At 49.3% G+C, this 27,172-nt stretch overlaps 2 protein-coding genes and 2 pseudogenes across 12 annotated transcripts in view; 3 read left to right on the top strand and 1 right to left on the bottom strand.

Annotated features, from left to right (window-relative positions):
• PHF24 (PHD finger protein 24) overlaps positions 1–4,859 on the top strand; it is a 205,117-nt gene extending 200,258 nt beyond the window's left edge. For all 8 annotated transcript variants that reach the window (XM_053656464.1, XM_053656468.1, XM_053656463.1 and 5 more), the window contains one exon: positions 474–4,859. In XM_053656464.1, coding sequence (XP_053512439.1) covers positions 474–570 — 97 coding nt within the window. In that variant the 3' untranslated portion in view covers positions 571–4,859. The remainder of the gene's footprint in view (positions 1–473) is intronic.
• A 4,962-nt stretch (positions 4,860–9,821) lies between these two features.
• On the bottom strand, positions 9,822–9,918 carry LOC119053868 (uncharacterized; annotated as a pseudogene).
• A 1,069-nt stretch (positions 9,919–10,987) lies between these two features.
• On the top strand, positions 10,988–11,179 carry LOC119053869 (uncharacterized; annotated as a pseudogene).
• A 4,831-nt stretch (positions 11,180–16,010) lies between these two features.
• On the top strand, positions 16,011–25,234 carry DNAJB5 (DnaJ heat shock protein family (Hsp40) member B5). 4 transcript variants are annotated; one of them, XM_037151644.2, is made up of 5 exons: positions 16,011–16,130; positions 17,016–17,157; positions 19,471–19,715; positions 22,583–23,184; positions 23,312–25,234. In XM_037151644.2, the coding sequence occupies exons 2-5, from the start codon at positions 17,090–17,092 to the stop codon at positions 23,543–23,545; spliced, it is 1,149 nt and encodes a 382-aa protein (XP_037007539.1). In that variant the 5' UTR covers positions 16,011–16,130; positions 17,016–17,089; the 3' UTR covers positions 23,546–25,234. The 4 variants fall into 4 exon arrangements, with proteins under 4 accessions (XP_037007539.1, XP_037007538.1, XP_037007540.1 ...); XM_037151643.2 differs by having other exon boundaries at positions 17,013–17,157; XM_037151645.2 differs by lacking the exon at positions 17,016–17,157.
• The last annotated feature ends 1,938 nt before the right edge of the window (positions 25,235–27,172 follow it).

Below are 27,172 nucleotides of genomic sequence, written 5' to 3'. Positions count from 1 at the left end.
GGCTCAGCCTGTGCCAGCCTGTGAACCAAAGGGTCACCAGTTTAATTCCCAGTCAGGGCACATGCCTGGGTTGCAGGCCAGATCCTCAGTAGGGGGCACGTGAGTGGCAACCACACATTAGTGTTTTTTTTTCTCTCTCTTTTTCCCTCCTTTCCCCGCTCTCTAAAAATAAATAAAATCTTTTATCTGGCAACTTAAAAGATCCAGAAAAAACAAAGACCAAAAACACCCCAGCAAGTGCCCACCCAGAGAGCAGGCTCCCGTAGTGCACATTTGACCCCAGATCCATAGGGCCAGCAAGCTGGTCTGTCACCTTGGAAGGACAGCTGGCCATAACCATGTCGGGCTTCCAGGGATTCCCTGACTTTTTTGTCCAACTCAAGCCCTGCTGACACTGGATCAGGTCTCTTCAGCTTCTGGGCTCGGCCCAGAACAAACCATCCTCACAAACCTGTGCTTTGATTCCACTCCAGGTCTGTGGACTGGCCTACCTTCCTGCGGGAGAATGTCATCTACATCTTGGCTGCTCGCCCAAACAGTGCAGCCATTCACCTGAAACCCCCTGGATAGCATGGAGCAGAGAAATTCAATTCAGGGACAGTGGCTTTCTCTCCTTTTTCGTTCTCTCTTTCCCCTACCAGCCCTCGGTAGAGACTTACGAGGATGGAGCACTGCCGGCATCTCAGTTTGTCTCCAAACTTTATGGCACTGAAACCACCATTCACCTCACAACAGAGGCAGTAAATGCATTACCACAGGGAGAAGCCCTGGGAGCTATGGCAGCACCCAGTCCTGGAAACATACCCCCCACCTTCACATGGTACACTGGACCTGCCATGGCACATGGATATGTGCACACACACACGTACACTCCTAGCTGTCCACATCTTCAGAGACCTGGTTCTTCTGGTTTAAAAATGTCTGAAGTTCTTTTGAGAACCCACTAGTATAGATGAGGGGGTCCTGACTCACCCTATTCTATTGGCCAGTTCCAATTCCATTAAATAAGGCCCTGACCAAGTGATTCCTAATTAGGGGCATATCAGATTCACATGTGCTCCTGGAAATACAGGTTCCATGTTCCCCCATTGAAAATCCCTTCTGTGGTGAGCCACTGTTTCAGTAGGTGTGTATTATATCCCTCAGATGTGCTGGGGTGGGAAAATGGTTAAACACCACCACAGCACTTCAGCCCGTTATTTATTTAAATTTCACTTCCTGGTAACAGAGAAGATGACTAGTCTGTGGAATCCTAATTAGAAAAGGGGGAGGTAGTCCTTGCCAGGGACCCAGAAGACTAGAACCTCTCAGCCAGGACATTTAAGTCAAAGTCTTTAGAAGAACAATCAAAAACCAAAGTGAGCCATCCTGGCCCTTGTTTTTCAGATGTGAGCTCATGGCCTACAGTCCAAGGGGCCTAAATGGAACCAGTCTGATGGCAGGAGTTACAGCCTTGTGTGTTAGATGCTTCACCCAAGTCAGCTACCATGGAGCCCTGTAGCCTGGGCTCCAAAGAGGACAAGATCAGGATGGAAGAGAACAGGAGAAGGCCCATCTTTTCTATCCTTTCAGTTCAGCTCAATTGTAGACCTAGAAAAGTGTGCATTATACAGAGAACGGAGCCAGCCTCTTCTGGAGCTCCTCAGAAGCCCTGAGCAGGGACTCCTTTCCATCACCCTGGAAATGAGGATAAGTGGCAGAAGCTGAGAAGAGAATTGACTTCTCAGGTCTGTTAAGCAGATAAAGTCCCAGCAAAGCCTCACAGAAGGCATCAATTTTCCCCTCTCTTCATCACTGAGATAAGGCCTCAGTTGCTACTTCTCCCCAGTATTAACTACATATTCCTCCCCACCAGACTAAGGCCTGGGCCTAGAATGGGAGGACTTTGGGGATACGCAGGGGCTGCCACCAGGCCACCATACCTGGCCTCTAAGTCCCAGCTATCCTAAGTTCTCTAGTCCTCAAGTCAGTGCCTGCTGTGGATCAGCCCTCGGGTGGGCCCTTGGGTTCAGGTTTTTGTTTCCAACCTAATGGCAGGTTTAGCTACATCTGACTACCAAGAGTTACTTGAGAGGGTGTTAGTTCAGTCATACAGAAGCTAACATATCCCCATTGCTGAAGTAACTAGCACTAAATAGGATACTTCCAGAAGCAGCAGCATCCAGCTCAGAAGAAGGGGGAGCTACAACCAGGAGTGTGGTATATGGTCTCCTCCTGCAGAAACTGCTTGAACTGGAAGCAGTGAAAAGCTTCTGGAGTTGGATTACTTAGGACTGAAATGAAGCAGACAGAAGATTGATCTGGGTTCATGTATATGATCCTGAACATTTCAAAACACAGCTTCTGGTAAATATTCCTTATCCATACTCAGGACTGATCAGTAGGAGGGGTTGTTACTCAGTCCAGCCCCAAAAAAGCAAGGAAGCACATGACTCAGGTGCAAGGACTGCATCTGAAGCAGCCTGGCCTGAGATTAAAGCACATTAAGCACAGGGCCTCTTGCTCACTGTCCTGGGAAATCACTTTTTGCATCAATGGCCTTCAGCTGCTTGATCTTATGAACAGGTCATTTTGAGTAAAGACAAGCTGTGGACTTTTAGGGCTGAACAGCTTTTTTCTCCTGCCTCGTCTCAGTCACAGGGACTGGAAGTCCACCTTCTCATTTCCTGTCCTTCACAGATCAAGGAGATGCCTACCTCTCTGGAGCTGCAGCTTCTAGCTTTCTGTGGGTGAGTGGTGAAAGACCATGTGCCAGATCAAGCTAGCGGATCCCAGGGCCTGACAAAGTGGGCCCCCAGAGTTCTTCCACAACAAGATCAGGCCCATTTGGGGCCACCTCTGCCTATTCCAGGACACCAAGCTTCCCTGGTAGGGGTATGCTGCAGAGGGTCCAGAGGACACTGCTCCCCATCCCTGCAAAGGATAGAGTCCCCAGTCCAAGAGAGTCCTAGAAGGCAGAAAAGCAACCACCTTCTCCGTAGGCATCTAACTTTTTACCACAGGAGAGGTTCCATACCTCCCCCAGTTCAGAGTGTGGAAGACCCACCCCAACCCCCTGTCCAGGAGACGTTCAAACTTTCATAAACCTAGTGAGCTCAGCTCTCCTCCTTTTCATACCCTTCCATAACTATGAGTATCTGAAATTCTGCCAAGCACAGAAATTAGTGTCTGACTCTATCTAATAAGGGTAGGAGAAAATGTTTCAGTCTTGTCTTCTTGAGATCAGTGCTTTTCCCAGGCACCACCCACCCCATCCCTCAACCAAGACAGGCTGGGGTTATAAATATGCTCCTCTGAAGACCATCTGCCCTAAGCCTGTGTTTCCCCCAGCAGTCCTCTTCCCCACTCTCAAATTTAAAAACGGGTAACTCAGTGAAGCTGCAGCAACAGAGTCAGCTGAGGCAGGAGCTATGGCTTCATAACCTCTTTAGGTCTCCCCAGTAGCTTCCTCTCCTAAGACCAGCCTTCCCCAACAGATGCAGGCTCTGCACTTTTGAGCAATGGCCCCTTTGGATCCCAGGGATGGAGCTGTTTGCTTACTCCTAGGTACTGACTCCCTTTCAAGTGCTCTTCCTTTGAGGTCAACCAAAGCCATGAGCACATTGCCTCTTCCTGCCCTCAGCTCAAGTGACTGGGGCTGCAGGGTTGGCACTGGCCTTTCTAGCCCTGGTGCTCCCTGAGGGATGTCACCCTGGCCTTGTTTCAGTGGCCAAATCTGGGGATTCCCCCATTCCTATCACTAATATGGGAAGCACAGAATCAAACTGCCTGGGAAGAGGGCACCTCACTGGCGGGTCAGCCCAGGATGGTGCCTAGGCCTCTCAGCCCGAAGCATAACCTCAACAATTGCAGGTCTCAGCTTCAATAAGAGTAGTGCCAGAAAGGCCTAAAGCCAAGAAGGAAGCTTAGCAGAAGCTGCCTGGGTTAGCCCTGACCACCCCAGAGCCAAGAGTAACCTCCAGGTAGGGCTGTAAACAGGTTCTAGTGACCCTGCAAGCATGTCCTGTTCCAACCAGCAGAGTAAAGGGATATATACTTGTCACTAAAAGGCAGAACAACCTTGATGCCAGAATTTCAGGACATCCTGGCAGCACCTGTAACTATAACCCCTTTTTACCCTTTATTACAGTGGAATAAAATTACTACTCCATGCCGCTGAATTTGAATTGGCCCAAGGTCTCTCTGGGTCCCTGCTTGTAGCCCAGACAACAGAGATCCTGCTGAGTGGGGGATATTAATGCACCATGCCCGTTCCTGTCAGCCCTAGAGTGGGGTAGGACTGGGCACTTTCCCCATTGTTGCTTTACCGCTACCACTGCTTTTGGCAATCTGGAAAGAAAAAAATTTCCATTAGACTCAACTAGCACTGAGGAAAATCTTCCCTCTGGGCCGCATACCCTGATATGCCGGATCATAGAGAGGGTATCAGGTCTGGTCTGGGCCAGTGACTAAGAACCCAAATTGCAATGTGTCTAGAATGGGTTGGTGTGACCACAACTATGAACAAGGTATAAGAAGCAAGGCCTTTCCATTTGTGTTGAAACACAGGACTTCATGCTTAGCCTCCTTCAACAGATGGCCTGTGCTCTGTCTTCCAGCCAAACTCAGGCTTGTGAGGGGGTTCTGAGAGTACTCAATAACAATGGAGGATCCAATGCCCTGTGGTCCCTCATGCCTTTCCTATGTGCTTTTCTGAGGAAGGTAACTTGGCAGTAAGCTGAGGGGAACATGCCCAAGCCCTGTCTTCCCATCATTCCAGCTGCATGCTCTTCCCCATGGCTCAGCCTTCACTCCAGAAGGAGCCGATGCTCTCAAAGGCTGGGCATAGTGGAAACCCTAATAAAGAGATTGTGATGCTGTTTCAGCTTCCTGTTTCCTGTTGTTTGAGGCACCTGGTGAGTTTCTGTGTGATTTCCTATAATTAGCCAATTCCTGAGTCTGAGTCTAAGACAGTCAAAGTAGAGAATCTGTGGCCTCCAAGAACATAGTGTCTCCTTCTAGAGCTTTCCTGGTACTGATCTGCCAAAGAATCTAATGGTTGGTGGGAGTAGGAGGAGGTGGGGGTTACATGGAGGTACTGAAGAGGTGCCAATTTGGGGAGAAATTGAGGGAGAAGTGAGGCCTCTAAGCCTGTCTTCTGTGTATTGCCCATTGAGACACTTCTTTTCCCAGTTCCAGCTGAACTACAAAGTAGGGAAGCTAGTTGGCTTGTTTTCTCCTTGTCTTCTGGGCCCTCCTTGGTCTGAGTTTCCTACCCATTTTTGCTAGTTGTTTTAATGTGACATAATAGGGTTGGGTACACTACAGTCTGGAGAAGCTTTTGGAGGACTACAAAATCCCCACTCACCCCTTTTACCTAGAAGAAAACAAAACCAGAACCTGTAGCAGGAAAGCATCTCTAGACTGTGGCTCAGATGCAGAAACTTGACCTCTAACCTAAAGGGGCCCCCAATATGAATACTTGTTAACATTTTTTATTTTTATGGGAAGTTCTAAGTGCTTTGTATAAAGTAATCAATTCATCTACAAAGCATCCCTATGAGATTTGTATTACAGATGAGAAAAGTGAAGAAGAGAGGATGAAAGTTTCTCAAGATCATACAGTTGCACAGCCAGGAAGCAGGGGAACCTGGTAGTCTGGCTGCAGTACCCATGTTCTTAACCCACCCACAGTTCTAGGAATAGCTGGAGGCACAGCCAATGGCCTCTGTCTAAAGTACACCAATGACTGCCTCTCAAAGTACACCGCAAGGAATGGGCTGCTCCGTGGTCTAGCACCCCGCCCCCCTTTCTACTCACTGGGAATAGAGAGACATAAGTAGCCAGGCCTATAGCCACGTCACAGGATTTCTTGCCACCTGCACAACTCATCCCTTTCACTCCCAGGGCTTCCATACCTCTCCCCAGAGTTTTCCAATGGAGGTCTATCAGGCTTGGAGGCATCTTAATAACATCCTACAGGTTTCCTTCTCCTTGTCTCCAGGTTCAGTGAAGCTAAGCATTGGCACAGAAAAGGGGGCATAACAGCTTGGTCCTTTGTGGGCCCTAATGACCCACAGAGGTCCCCACCCTCAATCCAGCAGTCATGACTGGCCCTCCCAGATCTCTTCCTTCTACCAACTGCCACTTGTTCCTGGGACTAGCTTGAGCACAGGTGGCAAACAACAAGGACCGCAGGCTGAATCCGGCCCTCCAGCTTGTTTTATTCAACCCGGCACCTTGTTTCTACCTGGCGGCAGTGCCAAGCTCCTTGCCTCTAATTAAGGAGTAGTTACATTTATACAGTCCTAAAATTACATTCGGCTTTGAAGGCAATCGCGAGGCTCATGTGGCCCCCAGTGAAAATGACTTTGACACTGGAACCTCGGTTCCACACAGATGTCCATTTACCCTCTCCCACTTTGGCTCAAGTGCACGCCTCTTTGTCACTAGGGAAACTCATTGCTCCAAGGGAAACAGTGGCTGCTACATTTATTAAACATGGAGTAATGTGTTTTCTGCCCCACCCCACCCAAAGGGTTACTTGAAGTTTGACTTGGCTAAACCTCAGTTTCCTCATCTGTAAAAATCTAGAAAATAATCCCTTTTCGAGACTTCTGCCAAGATGGAGGCATAGGTGGATGTGCCGTGCCTTCTCACACAACCAAGTTTAGAGACAACTAAGTATTAGCAACAGAAAACACAGCCAGAACACGGAAAACTGAACTTTTCGGAAGTCCGTTAACAACAAATTCTTCAGCCTGACCGGTAAGGGGTGAAACCAGCAGCTGATGAAGCGGGGTTGCACAGGAGGACTTGGTCAGACAGACTCAGACGCGCGGAATCCAGGCGCAGGGTAGGACCTAGTGAGCGACCGAGTGAGCCACCAGGCAAGCGACCGCGGGGGAGACAGTGGGGAAGCGGTGCTGCATGTTGACTGTGGTCGCGCATTTGTGCGCGGGCGGACAGGTGAGGGAGTGGGCGGTTGGACTGGAGCCAGGCGGGTCCCCGCGGCAAGTGGCAGTGGAGGGCGCCACCATTTCCCTGCTCTGACCCCACCTCCACATACAGCGTCATAACCCAGCGACTCTGAGTGGCCCGGCCCAGGTGAACCACCTAAGACGCTGATCCTCACCCAGCTGTGAGAAACAGCAGAGGGGGTCGCAATTTCCCCGCTCTGACCATGCCCCCACATACAGTGTCACAACCCAGCGACCTGAGAGTCCAAGGCACCGCTTCTCACACTTAAAGGGCCAGAACAGACCAAAAATGTCGCAAGATCTCAAAGCTCCAGAGCCCATAGATCTAAGCGATGAAGAAATAGCAAAACTCTCAGACGCACAGTTTAAAACACTGGTGATCAGGATCCTACCAGAACTGGTTGATTATAGCCACAAATTAGACAAATATTTGAAGGCGAAACTAATTGAAATGAATGGAATTGCACAGGACACCAATAGCAATGAAAAGGAAACTGGGACTCAAATCAATGGAGTGGACCAGAAGAAAGCAAATAATGGCCAAACAGAAAAGAGTGAAGAAGCAAGAATTGAGGAGAGTCTTAGGAACCTCCAGGACATCTTTAAATGCCCCAATATCCGAATTATAGGGGTACCAGAAGGGGGAAAGGAACAGCCACCAGTGGAAAACTTATTTGAACAAATAATAAAGGAGAATTTCCCCAATCTGGCAAAGGAAATAGACTTCCAGGAAACCCATGAAGCTCAGAGTCCCAAAGAAGTTGGACCCAAGAAGGAACACACCAAGGCACATCATCATTACATTAGCCAAAATTAAAATGAAGGAGAGAATCCTAGAAGCAGCAAGAGCTAAGGGGACAGTCACCTACAAAGGAGTTCCCATCAGACTGTCAGCTGATTTCTCAAAAGAGACCTTACAGGCAAGAAGGGGCTGGAAAGAGGTATTCCAAGTCATGAAATCTAAAGACCTACAACCAAGATTGCTCTATCCAGCAAAGCTTTCATTTAGAATGGAAGGACAGATAAGGTGCTTCTCAGATAAGATCAAATTCAAGGAGTTCATCATCACCAAGCCCTTATTATATGAAATGTTAAAGGGACTTATCTAAGAAAAAGAAGTTAAAGAAACATGAACAGTGAAAGGACAACAAACTCACAGTTATTAACAACCACACCTAAAACAAAAGCAAACTAAAAGGACAGCTAGATCAGGAGTGGAAACATAGAAATGAAGATCTCAAGGAGGGTTAGCAACAGGGGAGTGGGAGGAGGAGATGGGGGGAGAAGGTACAGAAAATAAGTAGCATAGACAGTAGATAGAAAATAGATGGGGGGGCAAGAATAGCATGGGAAATATAGAATCTAAAGGACTTGAGACACATGGTCATAAACTAAAGGGGGGGTAATGGTGGGGATGGGGGGTAGGGTGGAGGGGAATGAAGGGGGGAATAGAACAACTGTAACAGCATAATCAATAAAAAAATTAAAAAAAAAAAAAGAAAACTGGGACTCAAATCAATAGAGTGGACCAAAAGGAAGAAAGAAACAACCAAACAGAAAATGAAGGAACAAGAATTCAAAAAAATGAGGAGAGGCTTAGGAACCCCCAAGACATCTTTAAACATTCCAACATTCGAACGTTTAAAGGGGTACCAGAAGGGGAAGAGGAACAGTTACGGGTGGAAACCTTATTTGAACAAATAATAAAAAAGAACTTCCCCAATCTGGCAAAGGAAACAGACTTCCAGGAAGTCCAGGAAGCTCAGAGAGTCCCAAAGAAGGTGGACCCAAGGAGGAACACACCATGGCACATCATAATTACATTAGTCAAGATTAAAATGAAGGAGAGAATTCTAGAAGCAGCAAGGGATAAATGGGACAGTCACCTACATAGGAGTTCCCATCAGACTGTCTGCTGATTTCTCAAAAGAGATCTTACAGGCAAGAAGGGGCTGGAAAGAAGTATTCCGGGTCAGGAAAGCCAAGGACCTACATCCAAGATTGCTCTATCCAGCAAAGCTTTCATTTAGAATGGAAGGGAAGATAAAGTGCTTCACAGATAAGGTCAGGTTAAGGAGTTCATCATCACCAAGCCCTTATTATACGAAATGTTAAAGGGACTTATCTAAAAAAAAAAGGAGTTAAAAAAGATGAACAGTGAAAGGACAGCAAACTCACAGATATTAACAACCACACCTAAAACAAAAGCAAATTAAGTGGACAGGTAGATCAGGAGTGGAGCCACAGAAATGGAGATCACATGGAGGGTTAGTAACAGGAGAGTGGGAGGAGGGAAAGAGGGGAGAAGGTACAGAGAATAAGTAGCATAGATGGTGGGGGAGGGCAAGAGTGGTGTGGGAAATGTAGAAGCTAAAGAACTTATGACACATGGACATGAACTAAAGGAAGGTAATATGGGGGTAGGGGTGTGCAGGGTAGAGTGGAATGAAGGGGGGAAATGGGACAACTGTAATAGCATAATCAATAAAATATATTTAAAAAAATAAAATTAAAAAAAAAGAAAATAATCCCTTTTCTGTCTGCTTCCTGGGCTGATAGTTGAGTGAGGACAGAATGAGTTTGATAAGGGGGAAGAGCTTTATACCCTGTAAGGTACTGAGTGAACAGCATGGATTTCTGGCCCCACCTGAAGGTTGTGTGTGTATCATCTTCCACGCAACCACAGTCCCAGGCATAGCTGTGGAACTGCCAGTGGCCTCTGTCCACAGTGCTGAAGTCCTAGCAGTGCTGAAGCCTGCTAGGAATCTTCAGTCCTTCTTTATTTTTTGTTCTTTGTTTTTGTAGTATACTAATTTATTCATATATACATCTACTTTACATTCTTATATTTTAATATTTATCAAAAAAATTGAATACTTCACAAGTTTTCATGTCATCCTTTACACAGGGGCCATGTTAATCTCCGTATCATTTCAATTTTAATATATAAAGAAGGATTAAAAAAAACTGGAGCCCTGACTGGTGTAGCTCAGTGGATTGAGCGCGGGCCTGTGAACCACACAATCATGGTTCGATTCCCAGTCCGGGCACATGCCTAGGTTGCAGGCCAGTTTCCAGCAGGGGACTCATGAGAGGCAACCACACATTGATATTTCTCTCCTTCTCTCCTTCCCTTCCTCTCTAAAGATAAATTAATAAAATATTTTTTAAAACCTGGAATTATCTTCTGGAGGGCGGGTAGTACAGCCTTCCCCCACTAGGTGAGTGTTCTAGGAACCCATCTGCATCAGTACCAGCTGGCATTATTGTGAGAAGCTGCATTTGGCTTGTTAATTTTTTTGAAACTCTTCCAACATATTTGCCCATTTTATGATGGGTGATTTATGAATGCACCTGCCCACACCACACTAAGTGTTCAGCAATTTTTGACCAAAAAATGGCATGATCCCCATGCCCCACACTCTCTAGTCACCCAATCTTGCCCTGAGCATCTTTTGTCAATGTGGAAGAGGTGAAACAAAAAACATCAGAAGCACTAAAAGGCATCAAAATCGATGATCTCAAAAACTGTTGTGAGCAGTGGGGAAGAGTCTTGATAGGTGTATTGCATCAAATGGAGAGTACTCTGAAGGTGACTGAAGTATAAACATGTAAAAATAAATACACAATTTTTAATAAATTCTGGGTTTTTGGGGTCCTCCCTTATATGTGCTGCCAAAGTGAGCACTTCAGTCCCTTCTCGTCCCACCTTTAAGTAAATATCAAGTACAGAGGTTTCCAAGCCCAGAAATTGCCCTGAAACTCTGCATTGCCAATTTTTAAAATTAACTTATTTCAATTATTTTTACTTTTAAAGTAAATATAACACTCCTTTCAAAATCATAACAGGTACAAATGGACGAGATGTGATTTAGCAGCTTAGAAAGGAAAGAAATTGTGGTCTGCAGTTGGTATGGGTGAACAGTTGGAGGTGGCTACCAAAAAATTGATGTAACATGAGGCTACAGGGAACCAAGTTCAGAGTCAGAAGAAGGAGCAGGTTGGCTCATTTGTAATTGCACTGGCACCCCAGGAAGAAAATAAGCCAGGTGCTCTGTCCAGGTGGCATAGGGGAGCATAGCACTCTGCCCTGTGATGTACAGTCCTTTTCCACAACATTGGAGAGAAAGCTGGGCCTTGAATCTGTGCCTGCATATTCCTACAGCTTCTCAGAGTCCTTTGGAAAATGACTGAGGAGACAAACCACGCAGAAAACATCTCGAGAAAAAAAAATGGAGAAAGAATAGGGGGAAAAAAACCTAAGCCAGGTAATGCAAAAGCTAAATCAGACTTTGTAAACCCAAAACCAAGCAGGGAAACATGGTCTTAGTGCCTGGAACAGAATGAACCAGAAGAACCCATGAAGGCCTGAGGCGTATTCACCCTAGGGAGGAGCAAGCAGACTTGAGGGATGCAGAGGCTGATACCTGGCAGATGGGACCTATAAGGTCGACATGACCTCAAGCACAGAGCCAAGACCAAAGGTGGAGTAGAGGCTCAATAGGACCAAAAGATAACTGGATACCAGGGAAGGTAGTGAAGCTGTATAAGCATATGATGGAAGGGTTGAGTTGGGCCCTGGCTGGTGCGGGTCAGTGTATTGAGTACCAGCCTGAGAAATAAAAGGTCCCTGGTCTGATTCCCAGTCAGGGCACATGCCTGGGTTTCAGGCCAAGTCCCTACTTGGGGATGTGCAAGAGACAACCGATCGATATATCTCTCACACATCAATGTTTCTCTCTTTCTCTCTCCCTTCCCCTCTAAAAATAAATAAGTAAATAAATAAATATCTTTTTTTAAAAAAAGAAGCATTGAGTTAGGGAAGGGGGATACTTTGACACCTATGATGCCAGTAAATGGTTAAGGACCTTCAGGGAGTGCCCAACCCTGAGCCCTGCTGAGCTGTAGGGAGATCCAGGACTGCGTGAACCCACATGACCTCCAAATCACTGGATTAGGAACTTTAATTTATTTACACTTGATCTTGGCCAAAAGGCAGAGAAGTGATGGAACTTTAATTTATTTAGGTCAACCTTTTAGACCATCTGTTGTGCCTGCAGCTCTGGGTCTTGACCTGAAAGAAAAGATCCAAGGTCTCAATACCCCTGATATCTCCTTCCCAGGTTGGCTCTGGGAAGCTTGCCTCTAGAACCTGATGTTGCACGCCCTCTGCCGGTCATTCCTAGCACTGCCCTCTCAAGGCAAGAAATGACTTCTTTCACCCTTATGGTACTAGTCAGTGTAGGTTCACAAGCAGAGAGATGCCAGGCAAATACCAGGGAGGTTAGATCATTGTTCAGTGTCTAGTCATAATACAGGATCAGAATGGAATCTTCAGATGAATTCAAATATCTGTAATCAAGATGAGGGCTGATCCATGCCTAGGAGGAGGGCTTAGGCTGAGGTTGGGTGTGGGGAACTATCTAGTTCAGGACTAAGACTAATAAGGTCAGTATCTCAGGCTGAGGCCAAAGTTGGGACTCAGAATGGGACTGAAATCTGGGCTCAGGTGCAAGCATGAAGTATGTACCCAGGTGAGATGTTAAGAGACTGACCTCACGAAGAAGTCAGTGTGCATCCAGAGTAATGAGGTCAACGTAGCATTCCAATACAGGTGAAGGCATTAGGCAATAAGCACCAGCCACTGGAGAAATCAAGCAGAGATGTTGCCAGGGGAGAAATACAAGGTATGGGGAACAAAATGAGGAGGTCACTAATTTCTAAGGGCCTCCTAAACTTAAAGATGGTAATGTTCAGGCTAGAGCTCCTTTTCCTCAGAAGGTAGATCTCAGTATTCCAGTCATAGCTTCCTGTTAAAGCATGTCCCCACCAACTCTAGTACTGTCACAAATGATACATACAACTTGGGGACAGGAAAGGTCAAAGGGCTAGCCCTCTCACTGCAGAGAGCTAGCAGTTGTGGGAGTAGCCAGCCTTCCTTTCCCCCAGGATTCTCTGTTTCTACTGGCAACAGTGCCTGGCAGCCTCCCACATCCAGATCTTAGTAACCGTGGGAGCCCCTGGCAACTGCTGCCATGGTGACAAGACAGGGAACTGAGAATGAGCTGGAGGGGGAACACTTCCTCTGGAGCCTTCAGAATATGTACAAGATTGCAGGCTCCCCCTCCCATAGGCAGTCGGGGACGGAACATGTGCTCCTGTCTAAACACCTCCTCACTGGTACCCACCCCAACCCATGCCCCCAGGTTCCGGTTCCTTCAGGGTGAGGAAATGAGGGACACCTAGGATTATGTCTCCATGGAGATGTCTCCATGGGGAGGGAGGGTGAGTGGGGTGTTTGCAACTAACATGATCACACATGCATGCAGACACCAGCAGACAAGATGTCAGTGTGACAACAGCCATGAAGCCACACTTCATCCACTCTGCCATGTAGACACAGGCCTACACAGTCATTTAATCACATGTGTACACTAACACAAAATCATATACCTACAGCAAATAACACAGAATCAGGCACACCACCACACAAAAATAATTACACAGATAGACTCTTACAAATTACATTACAGACATAACTCCCAATCAGAATCAAACATTTACAGATGCACCCACACACCAAGATTATCTGTGAACATTCAGAGTAATAGTTAACTTTGTAAGTGTTAACTATGTGCCAAGCTCAGAACTAGGTGCATTATGAGTTACCTTAATTAACCCCCACAATAACCCTAAGATGTACCGCTATTGTACATCCCCATTTTACGAAGGAAATGAGGCACAGGTGCCTCACAAGGTCGACAGTCTTGCCTCCTGAGCCCGCATTCTTCTGCCCTAAGTGTCACCCTCATTCCTTACACACACACCTGACACCCAGGGCAGTGGGACAGAGGGCAGCAACAGGGAGCCCAGCAGACAATGGAGTCTGTGCCACCAATACTTGAAGGCACAGCCCTGTACTCTCAAAGGTCTAAACCTACACTTAAGCATTTGCAGGGATCAGGTTGAGGGCCAGTGACTAAACTTTCTGCCTCCGTGTTGGCACAGGCAAGACTGGAGGAGGCAAAATACACAACTGAAATAGGAGGAAGCAGAGCCACCCACAAACCAGGCCCCCATGAGTCTGGAGACAGGGGAGTAAGAGCCCCCAGATCTAAGGAGCCAGCACCAGTCCTAGGCCCCCTTATCCTACCTTGCCCGTCTCTATGTCACACTATTCCTTTCCCTCGTGACCCCACCTCCCTTCCCTTCCTCATTCTTCCTCACCCCACATCTCTTTCCCATCCTTTTGCTACTCACCCCATCTCCCATCCCTTCCATTCTTTGTTCCCGACTCCCCCTTCTCCTTACCTCTTACCCAATCCCTCCTCCCCTCTTCTCCTCATTCCCCTCATCCCATCTTCCCTCCCTCCTCTCCTCATCCCCCAAACCCAACCTCCTCTCCATCCTCCTCTTATCCCATTTCCTTTCCTTTCTACACACTTCACACCCCTTTACACCTAGGATCCCCAGAGTGAGTACTAGAAAGAAGACAGGTAGTGCTACGCAGACCTGACCTCAGGACCCCTAGGCCTCTCTCACACTCTGCTCTGCTCTGCTGGCTAGATACTGATTTTCTCCCATCCTCAGTTTCCATCTCTATCCAGTTTGCATGACCTCATGGGTGTCCCAAATATGTCTCTGAAAAAATGACCAAGAAAGAGAAGTGAGAACCTCTGCTCTAGCCCTTTCTTTCTCCTCAAACCCTCCAAGAATTCCTTCCCCCTCTTCACCCGGAGGGTTACTCCCTCCCCACCCCCATTCCCTCTAGCACAGATGGGCCTGGGAGACAGTGACGTGGGCGCCAGGCACCAGGCACCGTGTCTGCTCAAGCGTCGGCTTCCGCTGGAGGCCGCCTCCGCAGCCCTGCCTGCTCTGAACAGCGGGGACACTAGGTTGAGATTTAATGGGGAGTGGGGGAGGGGGTAAGACTGAGATGGGAGATTCTGAGGGTGTTAAGAAAGATCATGTGGAGCTGAGATGAAGGGTTAAAGAGGGGACCTAGAATAGGAGAGGGCATGGGAGCAGAAAAAATTAAAAATAGGATAAACCAGAAGATCTTGTGGTAAAGACTGGAGATTACATGGGGCAGAGAAGATGAAAAAAGGAAGGGGGTGCAGGGGGCGCTAAAATATAGGAATTCAAAGGGGAAGTAGGATGGAAGATTATACAGAGAACTTTAAGGGGGATGTGGGGCTTGTTGAGAAGGAGCTGCTAATGAGGGAGCTGGGACGTGGGGATTATACAGAATGAAAAGGGAACTCAGAAAGGGAAGCACGGAGGTGTTAGAGCTGGGGAGGACTACCAGGTTACAAACGAGGCCACCGAAGAACACTTAAATTCTGCAGTCTACCAGGGCCTGTTTTGAAATTTAGTTAGGTCACATCAGGCCACCTAGGGGTCAAGGTAAGGTAAACCTAATCAGGTCAAGTCGAAGTCAGTTCACAGTTCGATGGAAGACAGGTTAAGAATGGGTGACCTTTTGACCCTAGTCCAGAGACTACACCTCCCAAAGTGCACTACTCTCTCCCTTACCCGCCCCGCCCCCCCCCCCTTGATGAGAGGAAACCTCCCAGAGTCACTGCCAACTGGTGGGTGCAGTTTTCCTTTAAGGCTCCCTTTGATATTGCACAGGTTCCAGAAGGTTCTCTCCCGGGATTCCAGCGGTGGCCAGTACGTCCCACCTTCCCAAACCGGAGATTGGACTAATATAGTTGTGCACCCCACCTCCCGGTTCGGGTCTGAGCCCCACAGACTAACCAATAAAATCAAAGGGCGCGTGGAGTTGCCGCCCTCTGTCCTTTTCACCAATGACATGACGAGATAGCAAAGAGGTGTGGTTGACTGATCCCAGAATTCACCAATCAGCGCCATACCAATCACTGCCCGGAATGTGTGCGCGTGTGGCGGGTGACAGAGGTGGGGGAATGGGCGGCTATCACTAAGCCACTTGTAGAAAGCTATCCAATTACAATCGAGATTTAACTGAGTGACGGGAAGACGGCGCAATAGGCAGCGCGGAGGCGGAGCCGTGGGGGCGGGTTCCCGGGCCCGCTTTCTGCGGCCGGCGGGCAGGCGACTCCTGTCCAGAGTGGAGGCGGCGGAGCCGGAGCTGGGGGAGGGGGCAGCGGCTGTCTGACGGACCGCGGAGGCACCCGCCGCTCCTCACCGGTGAGGGAGCCGAGCTAGGATTCGGGGGTCCTGGGAGTGTGGGCGTCGCGAAGCCAGGGGTCCTGGTGTCAGGGGGGTTGGGACACTGAGGGCCCATCGGCTCTTCTGTCGTAGGGGTGCGGGGTCTTGGACTCTGCAAGGCATTCGTTGTCCGCGACCCTCTTACAGGGGGCATTCAGCATCTGAGCCTGGGGAAGGTTGGTCGAGCCGGGTCGGGTTGGGTTCCACCGGGCGGAGGCGGTTCTGAGACGGCCCAGCCAGCCAGCACCGGTGACATCACCGACCCCCCCTCCTCCGCCCAGGCCCCCTCCTCTCCCCCCTTCCCCTCTCTTCCTTCCCTCTCTCCTCCCCTCCTCGCCGCGCCTTTTGTCCCGGCGGGGCTCAGCTCTGCCCCGCCTCTCCCTTCCTATCCATGAGGGAGGAGACTCCCCATCAGTGACTTCATTGAGTAGGTTCTTGGGGCTCAGGGTCGGGTCCTCCCCAAGAGAGAGAGAGAGGCAAGAGGAACTCAGTGCCTCTCAGGCCCTCACAGACAATCACACCTGTCATAGGTACACACGCTGCCACACACGCTGCCACTCACGGCACAAGCTCGCACTGCCAGCCTTACTGTCACACTGTCATACAGCCATTCACAATCAGCCAGACATTGCTGCACCAGAGAGCAGGTGGCCTCTGGACCCTATCACTTCACTCTCCACACCTGGGGATCAGGTCCAGATCCTGCTGCACTGGACAGGCCTTGATGGGCAAGTGCCTCTGAGAACCCGGGAGGTGACTTCCAAAGCTGCAGCTTTCCAAGCAGGCTCCAGTGGAGCCATCAGAGGTGAGGGGCTGGGCTGGGCATGTTTAAGCGCACAGTGCTCTCCTGCCCATCCCCAGCAGCAACCCCACTACAGGCCCGAGGAGCTTTCCGGAGCTTCCCACACTTCTGGGGAGAAGACTTCTTAGCCAGCTTGATGTTTAAAATTCAGCTGGAGCCCTTAAAACTTCGAGCGTGGACGCTGAATGGGTTTGTGAAGTTTCGGTAAGTCCCTCCGGAGAATGGCACTCATACCATACCAAGTCAGTTTCTCCACATCACATCCCCCACCATTGCCTACTTGCTTCCTCCATCTCATCCTCATCTCATCCCCATTACATACAACAGCCTCCTACCTCACCCATACATTTGAATGAAGTGTACCCCTTATCATTTGTCTCCTGTCCAAACCCTTCTCCACAAACATCTCCAGTATTTTCACTCTCTACATCCCTCCTTCAGCCACTGGCAACCCACTCCTACCTCAGCCATTTCCATTTCTACCTCATCCTTGTCCATCAGTACTTCATTTTCTGTATGAACAATCTCCCCTCCCTATACCAGTCCCCTTGCCGTTTCTCCTCATTTTTTATTCCTGCCACTGCATTAACATCGCTCCATTTTTCTCCATCAAAGGCAGTGCCATGCCATGGGGCTCCTTTGTCATTCCAACACGTGGCTTGTGGGTAGGGGAGGGAGGGAGGAAAGAAGGAAGAAAAAGGCAATTCCTGAAAGAGATTGCCCTGTGTCTGGAGGCAAGTGTATTACAGGTCTAGAACAGCTAGCAGGTGGGTGCCCGGGAGGAAGCTGGCTGGATGAAAAGGTAATGTAGGGACAGCAAGAGGAGGGTGGGAGAATTGGCAAGTCTTTCATTTGCCCTCTGCCTAGAAGCTGCTGTAGTTTTCTGGGGGCACCTTTCGGTGTGCTAGAATTCCTTCCCAGCCCTAGGGGAAAGAAGGTGTGGGCCGAGGCAGAGATGGCAGACCACCCCCAGCTCCCTCCCAGACGGCTTTTACTGCTGCTTCCGAAAATGGCTGCCCTCCCCCAGATGCTCTTTCTTCTTTGCCTCCTCCATCCCCAGCCTCCCCCACCAGTTATGACATGCTGGTAGGGGTAGAAGGGGAGGACCCGCCTTTTTGGAGCCTTCTCTTCGTCAGAGTGAGGTGACTCCCAGAGCCATGAGTCAACACAGCCACCTGCTATGGGCCCTGTGGGGGCAGGAGGTAGGGCCATTGTCCCTACCTACCTGGAGCTTTGAGGCCTCCTTTTACTAATTACAGCCCTCATTCCTGTACCCCTCACTAAAGTAGTCAAGAGGCAGAAAAGCAGGCCTTAGCTGTAGCTGCCAGCCCCAGGACATTGCTAGAAAGACTGGTTCTCTGGGCTTTGGCAGGGGTTGGCCAGATCTCAGAAGGGCTGGAGAATGGCTTCTGGCCATTCTCCCAAACAGCTCTAGATACAGAGAAGTCCCCTTCCTTTCATATACACCACAGAGACATGGGTGGCAGGAAAATAGCATGAAAAAATTAGAGCCTTATGTCTTCCTCATGTATCAAATGCCCCTGCATCCAGCTTAGAAGGGACTCAGAGGAGTGTGGGCCTGGCACTGGGCCAGATCCTAAACCACTGGGCAGGTAAGAGAGAGGGACTGGTGGGGAAGGTATTAAGGAAATGGTGGTTAGTGCCCAATTGTCTCCTAACAACTAAGGTTTAAAAAGGCCCTACCACTGGGATGATTTTGTTCACTAATATTGGTGCTTAGGTGGCACAGACATATCTTTACACACAGTTTTGTGTGTAGACACTGGGAAATGAGTAAAGGGAGCTGTTGCCCTGGTTGAGGAAAGGACAGTGTCAACCCCTACTAAATGAGGGAGTTAGAAGTGGCAGTTTCCAAAGGCTGTGAGTCATCCTCTGACCTGAGTCACATGTGAGAATTAGCATAGGCTGGGGGTCGGGGGCAGGGAGGCCTGGGGTCTCCAATCGCAGAGAGGACTCCAGGCACCCACTCCCTGACTCAGCCTGGCTGGCCATGACAGCTGGCTGAAGACCCAGGCCAGTCCCTAGTCGTAGGCCACTGCCCCAGCTGCCCTTAGCCTGGGCACCATGCCTGAGGCATGGCGTAGGAGACCACGATACTCAGGTGACCTCACCCGGTACATTGATCTTCGCCAGCTTCTGTGCGTGGGTCTGTCAGTCCATGGTGCTACCTCACTCAGCAGGGCCTTTTGGGGATCCTCAGTCTGGCTCAAGGACGTGGGTCTTAGCTTAGCTCCAAGAAGTGGGCCACAGCCCCCAGCTTCCTGCTGGAAAAACCCAGAAACTGAGGAAAGGATCACCAAATCCTACAATGTCAGAGCTGGAAGAGATCATCTAGTCTAAACCTTTCAGTTTACTGATGGGGAGACAGAGGCCCACAGAAAAGGCATGACCTGCTGAAAGTTACACAGTGACTTTTAGGGATTGCAGGAACATCAGCAGCAGGGCTGGGGCAGAAGGGAATAGAGGCATCAAGGATTGGCCCTGGATTTCTTTCAGAAACAAGGAGACTAGTGCTGGCCCAGTGGCTGTGATGGGAAAGGATTATTACAAGATTCTTGGGATCCCATCGGGAGCCAATGAAGATGAAATCAAGAAAGCCTATCGGAAGATGGCCTTGAAGTACCACCCAGACAAGAACAAAGAACCCAACGCTGAGGAGAAGTTTAAGGAAATTGCAGAGGCCTATGATGTGCTAAGTGACCCTAAGAAACGAGGCCTGTATGACCAGTATGGGGAGGAAGGTAAGAGAGCAATGCTGCAATCTGATATTGGGCCCCTGTCCTTGTCTGGGGTCCTGGATGACCCAGTTCTCATAGCGGGAAACTGGAGACTGAGAAAGGGGTGAAGGAGGCACTTGTTCCTAACACTAATGCCCAGAGGAGAGAAGAGAGCACCTACTACCCTGCTGGCTTACCATAGTTCTCCCCACCTCTCTCTGCTCCTCTCTGCCCCTCTCCCTGCCTAAGTTCAGGCCTTAGAGAGGTCTGAACTTGGAATCAGAGGCCTTCCCCCTCCTGTTTTTCCCTCCCAACCTTATTAGTCCTGCCTGAAGTCCCTGCTGCTTCATTGGCTGATGGGGAGGGTTAGAGAACGGAAGTATATGGTTTTGGGGAGGACAGCATTTACATTCATCAGTGTAAAAGTTTGACCCTTAAGCAGCCTAGGAATTAACCACTGAAGCACTGAGTTAAAGAGATGGTCATTCCCTTCTCTGCTCCCTCCCTGCCCACTTCTGGCCACCAGAACAGAGGGCAGCTTTGCTCCCTAAGGAAGTGGCAAGGATCCATCAGTGGCAGGGAAACTGCTGCTGGCATCTTGCCCTGTCCCTGGGGTAGCTGGTGGCCACACACAGGGTGGCAGGAAAGGCCCAAATAAAGCCTGTGAGAGGGCGGCCCCTCCCAGCACATCCCACTGGCATGATGTAGCTGCTAATTCTGGGCCTGCCCCTCAAGGCTGCCTGCCACCCGCCAGCCACAGGCACCTGTCAGGCTATATTAAGAGACATAGTCACAGCTGAGGACTCTCCCTCCCGGGAGGAACTGTCCTTCCTCCCTGATAGCAGCTACCTTTCTTTTACATTCTCCTCCATACTTTTGCCACTGTTGCCTCAAATTATATAGGCTAACCATATGCACTGTACCCGATACAGGGTAGGCACTCAAAAGAATGTTCTTTTCCTCTGCTCTTCCTTGCTGTGTGTTCTGTGCTGTTACCTTCTAAGCACCCCAGTCCTCCCAGCCCCTCTTCTCATTCTCCATGCCACTACTTCCTTCCATTTTTTCTGGCTCACCTGCTAAACTTGCCAACTTCCAGATTCACCAGACGTCTTCTGGAATCCCCAGTATTCTCTCAGCTAAGATTCTTTTTCCTCTGGGATAGAGGAATGGGAGAAGTAGAGGCAGAGAAAGGGGGAAGCTTGCAGATACCATGCCACCATGTGACCTCTCCAAGAACTGCACTCATTCTTCCACTCGGCCTTACCTTTGTTCAGGAAAAAGGTGGGAGCTGAGAGAGAGCTACCTGGAAACTTCACCCCTCCTGCAGGACCAAGCCTAGTGAAGGGCAAAGCTCAGTCCCTAGGCTCAGACACTGGGTTCTAATGCAGATCTATATCCCAGGAGGGCCCCTGAGGATGCAGCACCACCTTAAAGAGACATCCAGAGCCTGGGGAGGGAAAGCAGGCTTGGAAATGTGGGTTATATTTCTGTCCGCCCTGCCTCCTCCCCAACACCCAGACAGAACAGTTGTGCGCACAAACTCCATGCTCAGCCCTGGCTGAGGACAAGTCGTTCCTGGCTTGAAAGGGGGGTGGTAGCGGCAAAGCAGGAATCCCTGCAGAGAAATTACCCCTTCCTTTTGTCACTAGCCCAACCTCCTTCTGTCACTGAGCTCTGCCAAGCTTCTCGAACTCACCTGGTAATCAGACCTCAATAAAAGGAAAGAACAGACCCTGAGCCTTAAGGAAGGGGTAAAAAGGCAGCTGCCAGGAGTCTCTGAATAGCCTGCCACTTGGCCTCTCTAATGAAATCCAAATCTGCCCTTGTGGTCCCAGAAATAAGAGGCTAATGTAGACTCTGGCTTTCATGGCCAATTGAAATTCAAGATAAAAGAAAGGACTCAAAAAGAAGAGTCCCTTCCTCTAGCTTGGGCCCCACCCTATATATTCTAGATCAATTCTCACTCCTTCCTATGCCCACTCTTTTCCCCACTACCACCACTACCATCTCCCCGGAAGGCTGCCACCAGGAACCTGAGTCCCTTAGAGAGGACCTAACTTCAGAGAGAGCAGCTGGGGTCACCACCCACAATGTGCCAGCTCATTCATGCATTTTAGCTGCTCTGGCATTAAGTATGAGATACAGGGCTTGCTGTTATATAACTCCAGGGAGCTTCATTTCCATTGTAGTCTGTGTCTATCCAATGTGTGAATGGCGCCCCCTGGAGTTGTGCAACATTGTGAGCCCTGAATGTGGGAACAAAGCACTTGAGAACTTTTCCTAGAGAAGTAGCCCCTCATCTCCAACCTAATGAGCTTTCTTGCTTTTGGGGGCCCTCATTTCCCATTTGTTCTGAAGTCAGGGAAAGAAGAAACTATGCTAGAAGCAGCGTGAGAGTGGGCCTCCTCCTGCATTGTATCCTCACCTTATTTGGGACAGGTTACTTACTAGCCTGTTGTGGGGTCAAATCTTGTCCAATTGCCTCTTGCCCTGTGTGTCTTTGAAGATAAGCAAAAACTTTGGAGCCAGATGTTACTTGTAATGTGACCCCAGGCCAGCCACTCAAGGCTCTGTGAGATATATCTGGGCCATTGGTACCTGAGAGAGATTACAGGACTGGAGTCACATCCTTCAAGGCTTCTAGTCTTAGCTTGTCCACCTATTAGATAACTCAGCCTCTTTACCTCAACTTATGCTTTATTAAACATGTAATTAAAAGCAAAAATTAATCTCACCAAAGACTTTTCTTACTCTATTAAGGCAGCCCTCTCTTTAGGAGTTAAAGATTTCTTCTTTCTATAGGCCCATGAGTGGGGAGGTCGAGAGCAGAGAGAGGAGACTGGGGTGGGGCCTGGGCCAGCCACATCATCCCTAACTTCTCCTCCCTCCAGGACTGAAGACCGGCGGTGGTTCGTCAGGTGGCTCCAGTGGCTCCTTTCACTACACCTTCCATGGAGACCCCCATGCCACCTTTGCCTCCTTCTTTGGTGGCTCCAACCCCTTCGATATCTTCTTTGCCAGCACTCGCTCTACTCGACCCTTCAGTGGTTTTGATCCAGATGACATGGATGTGGATGATGATGAGGACCCATTTGGCGCCTTCGGCCGCTTTGGCTTCAATGGGCTGAGTAGGGGTCCAAGGCGAGCTCCAGAACCTCTGTACCCTCGACGCAAGGTGCAGGACCCACCGGTGGTGCATGAGCTGCGGGTGTCCCTGGAGGAGATCTACCATGGCTCCACCAAGCGTATGAAGATCACAAGGCGGCGCCTCAACCCTGATGGGCGAACTGTGCGCACTGAGGACAAGATCTTGCACATTGTCATCAAGCGTGGCTGGAAGGAAGGCACCAAGATCACTTTCCCCAAAGAGGGTGATGCCACACCTGACAACATCCCCGCAGACATAGTCTTTGTGCTCAAAGACAAGCCCCATGCACACTTCCGCCGAGATGGTACCAACGTGCTCTACAGTGCTCTGATTAGCCTCAAGGAGGTGCGACCTTGGTCAGATTGCATGTTTGATGAGGGGGGAAGATAGGGACATTCTTTCCCCACTTTAATTTTTTTCTCTCTTCCCAGTCACTCTCACCTTTCATTACTCTCTGCCTCATTTCTCCTAGGCGCTGTGTGGCTGTACCGTGAACATTCCCACCATTGATGGCCGAGTGATCCCTTTGCCCTGCAATGATGTCATCAAGCCAGGCACCGTGAAGAGACTCCGTGGGGAGGGCCTTCCTTTCCCCAAGGTGCCCACCCAGCGGGGAGATCTCATTGTTGAATTCAAAGTTCGCTTCCCAGACAGATTAACACCACAGACCCGACAGATCCTTAAGCAGCACCTTCCCTGTTCCTAGGCTCTGCCCCACCCAGCCCAGAGTCTACCACAGCAATACCCCCACACTCACCCTACTCAATGTGCACCCAACTTGATGTTCACTGGACACTGGCAACTTTTTCTAAAATGCAAAAAAAAAAAAAACCCATTGGTTTTCAGGAAAATGTTCCTGTCCCTGACCCTTTCAGAGCTGGGCTGCCTTGGGGAAGTGGGAGGGAGGTGGGGAGAACTAGCCCAGGCCAGGGGTCAATTTTCTTATCACTAGCTTTGAATGCAGTTCCCACTCCAGTGGCTGGAGAGTGACCTGAGTGCTACTTGAAGGTATAGAGATTCCTTGTCTGTGCCTGTACATAGCACGCCCTCTTTCCCTTCTCAGCTTTGCTAATACCTCTTCTCTCCCTTCCCTTCAGTCTCCTCCTAGGGGGGAGGAAGGGGATAGAAGGACACTGCTTTCCCACCCCAACCCCTCCGCCAGGTCCACAGTGTCCAAGGTTATCACACACACATTCACACCCACAAAGCACCCACCTAGAGCTGTCTGTGCCTCTCCAGGGTTGAGATAAAAAGGGAAGGTCCATGACCCATGAACCAGGCCTTTGAGCACGAGACACTTTTCACTTCGGGCAGGGAGGTGAACAGGGCCCTCAGCTCCCTGACAGCTCCCCTGCCTAGACCCCCCCAGAGCTGGAAGTTCTCTCCTCCCTGTTGCTCTCAGGAGTGTGTAAGGATGGAGGGAGGATAAGGGGGCCTGCTGTATTAATGCTAAAAGATGGGGGACAGGCTTCATCTCCCAGTCCTCATCAGGAAGGGAAAGGGCTTTGGGGTCAGGTGGCAGCTATTCCCCAGCAAGAGATTCAGGGTCACAGGTTTCTCCCCACATCTCTGAACTCAGGGCCTAGCCACCCCCAAACTTCCAAATCCCATTTTTGTGATATGTGAAGCTACTTATTTCTTACCCTTCATGGAGGCTGCGTGGGAAATTTCCAGCCCTTTGATGCCTGTGTGACTCCACCCCATTCCCAGAGTTGTAAAAGAATCCAATAGTGCAGGAACTAGAGGAGGACTGCTTCGGCAAGGTCCTGGGGTGGGGTCTTTAGGTTTTCTCACTTTGACAAGCCCCTGAATGTTTTTATAGTAGTTTTTTTGTATTTTTTTGTAATGACAGTATTATGAAAAAATAAAATATTTTAAAAATATGGCATATGAGCAGGAGCAATGAAGCTGGGTTGGAAGTGGGTGTGCAGTGCCATAGTCGACCTTCCTCCAGGGCCCTGGTCACCTTTCAGAAGCTCAAGCAGGATCTCAATATAAGGTGAAGCTTGATTCCTTCCTTCCTCTAAGTCCAGACTTCTGGACTTCTAAAACATATACCCCAAACAGCAAAGACAGAAGATACCACTAACCTATTAGAAGAAACAAAGCTATTTGGAAAGAATAAACATCCTTGGTTATAAGAAACAAAGACTATCCTCTTTGAAGGATGTGCTATCATGAGAATGAATGGATTTTGTCTACATGGACTAGAATTTTCCTTTGAGAGAAATTTCCCTCCTAGGAGGGCTGGAGGAGGACTTCCTGGACTAGAAGAGACACGGCCCCAAAGACAGAGTCTGGGACAGTGAAGTGGAGAGCTGGAGGTACCTGGGATCTTTGGTCTGTACTGGTGGGGCTTGGCTGGGAACACAGGCTCCCTGGGAGGCATGAACAATTGTTGCTGATCCTTAAATCTCATAATTTTCCAGAAATGTGTGTTCTGGTCTCTGAGCTGCCTGGCCTGCTGATCCAGCTCTGGTCCTTAGGGCCTGCATGCTGTGCTGTCCACATGATGCACTTGTCACTTTTCTTGGATCTTGGTAGGGAGGAGTCCTATAGTTGAAAGGATGCGTATCTGTGGGCTCTGCCTGGGCCTAGACTTCCTCCTGGTGTTCATTCTCCTCTGTGCCTAAGTCCTGATTCTTTTCTTTCTTTAAAATATTTCATTTATTTTTAGAGAAGGGAAGGGAGGGAGAGAGACATTGATCGGGGTCCTGGCCCGCCACCCATGCATGTGCCGACTGGGAATTGGTCTGCAGGGGTGACACCCAAGCCTCTGAGCTGCACCAGTCAGGGCACGAGCCCTGATTCTGCTCCAGGATCAGGCCCATGATGGCCATGTCCTCCTGAGCTTCAGTATCCCCAATACCATGAAGACAGCTCTGCTTTCATCTGGTCCTGGGTTCCACACAGAGACACACTGACTAGGCTTTTAACATGAAACTTCCTGCCCTTGTCTTTTTTCCTGGACAATACCCTCAAAAAAAGCTCCTCACACCTTTATTCAATGCACTTTTGGAAAACAAAGGGAAGAAGGAGGGGAGAGGGGAAGGGAGAGGGAGGCGGAGGGACTAGCAACTTGGGTGGCTTCTCTGCAGCGGGTCGGGAGCACAGCAACCCCACCCACAGGCCCCGCCAACCGAGGGGGGGGGGCGGTCCCCGCAGCGGCAAGGGCTCTGGGATGTCCGGAAAAGACCCACTGGAATCTTGGCTGAGTTCAACTGCCTACCTCTGTTCTCAAGGAAGCCAAGAAGGCTGACTGGGTCCTGAGGCGAAGCTCCGGAGGTGGCCACTTAGGAAGCCTGAGGAGAATCCTGAGGCTCCGCCCCACCACAGGCCCCGCCCCACAATAGAATCCCGCTCATTTCTCATTGCTTCACCCATAAGTTACTTAGCCTCTGACCAGATAATAAGCAACAGATGCTGGGTAATAAGCGATGTAAACTGGGTAAACAAGCCCTCAGATAATTAACATACAGATCAATCTAGTGTGGAAAGTGCTGGTAGGGGAGAAGAGGATAAGGGCACCCATCCTTGCTTGGGAAGGTCAAAGGAGAAGGGAGGCCACCTCTAGAGACAACTTTCACTGTGGCAGGAAGGAAGGAGGTCATATGCAATGGTTTTTGACGATGGAAAGTTCCCATCTGATGGCTTCTGATTCCTCTGAAAAAAGGAGGTCTGGCAGATCAACTAGGGGGTGTGCCAGACGTTGACTTTTTAGTAGAAAGTGAGAGTTTTTAAGAAATGAGTAAGTTTCATAGGCAGTAAGTTTATGGTGGCACCAGCTTATTCATATGTGTGATTTTATCCAATAGGGCTGAGCCGCTCCCTACAGGGCAGGTCTGGCAGAGGCAGAGAGTTGGGATTTTGCCAGGTAGAAATGATGAAAGGAGAATGAATTGAGAAGCATTTGGGATAGTGACCATAAAGTGTATCATGGAGAGGGAGGAAATGAAGGCAAGAGGTTGCTCACCGACCAGGAAGAAGAGGAAGGACCAATGGAATGGATGTCCTCACAAGGTAGAAGAATTGTCATCTTTAGGACAAATCTGAGGGTTGAAGTCAGAGGGTGGGATGTCAGACTGTTATTTCAGAAGGCAAAGCAGCTCCTGATGATGAGACTTCAGATTTGACCATAGCTGGATTGGAGCACAGGGAAAGGACTCTGAGATGAAAAGATCTAGGAATTGAGAGCCTAGGTCATGGAATGGTCTATCCACACAGATTTTTGGGTCTCCCGTAGATTCCTTCTTTTCAAGATTCCTGCCCTGGGCCCCATCCAGACTCTTCCCCAACCTTCTGAGGGACTGCATTCATACTTCAGGTGAAGCCT

The sequence above is a fragment of the Artibeus jamaicensis genome, unplaced genomic scaffold (genome assembly GCF_021234435.1).
Source record: "Artibeus jamaicensis isolate MK-2021 breed Jamaican fruit bat unplaced genomic scaffold, CSHL_Jam_final scaffold_1964, whole genome shotgun sequence".
NCBI lineage: Eukaryota > Metazoa > Chordata > Mammalia > Chiroptera > Phyllostomidae > Artibeus > Artibeus jamaicensis.
This window is presented reverse-complemented; position numbering and strand designations above follow the sequence as displayed.

Bases quoted from the DNA above. Each gene is read 5' to 3' on its own strand.
- DNAJB5 (XM_037151642.2), top strand. From the start codon at position 16,976: ATGTTTAAGCGCACAGTGCTCTCCTGCCCATCCCCAGCAGCAACCCCA. The intron at 19,716-22,582 runs GTAAGAGAGCAA...TCCTCCCTCCAG, and splicing joins TGACCAGTATGGGGAGGAAG to GACTGAAGACCGGCGGTGGT. The intron at 23,185-23,311 runs GTGCGACCTTGG...CATTTCTCCTAG, and splicing joins CTCTGATTAGCCTCAAGGAG to GCGCTGTGTGGCTGTACCGT.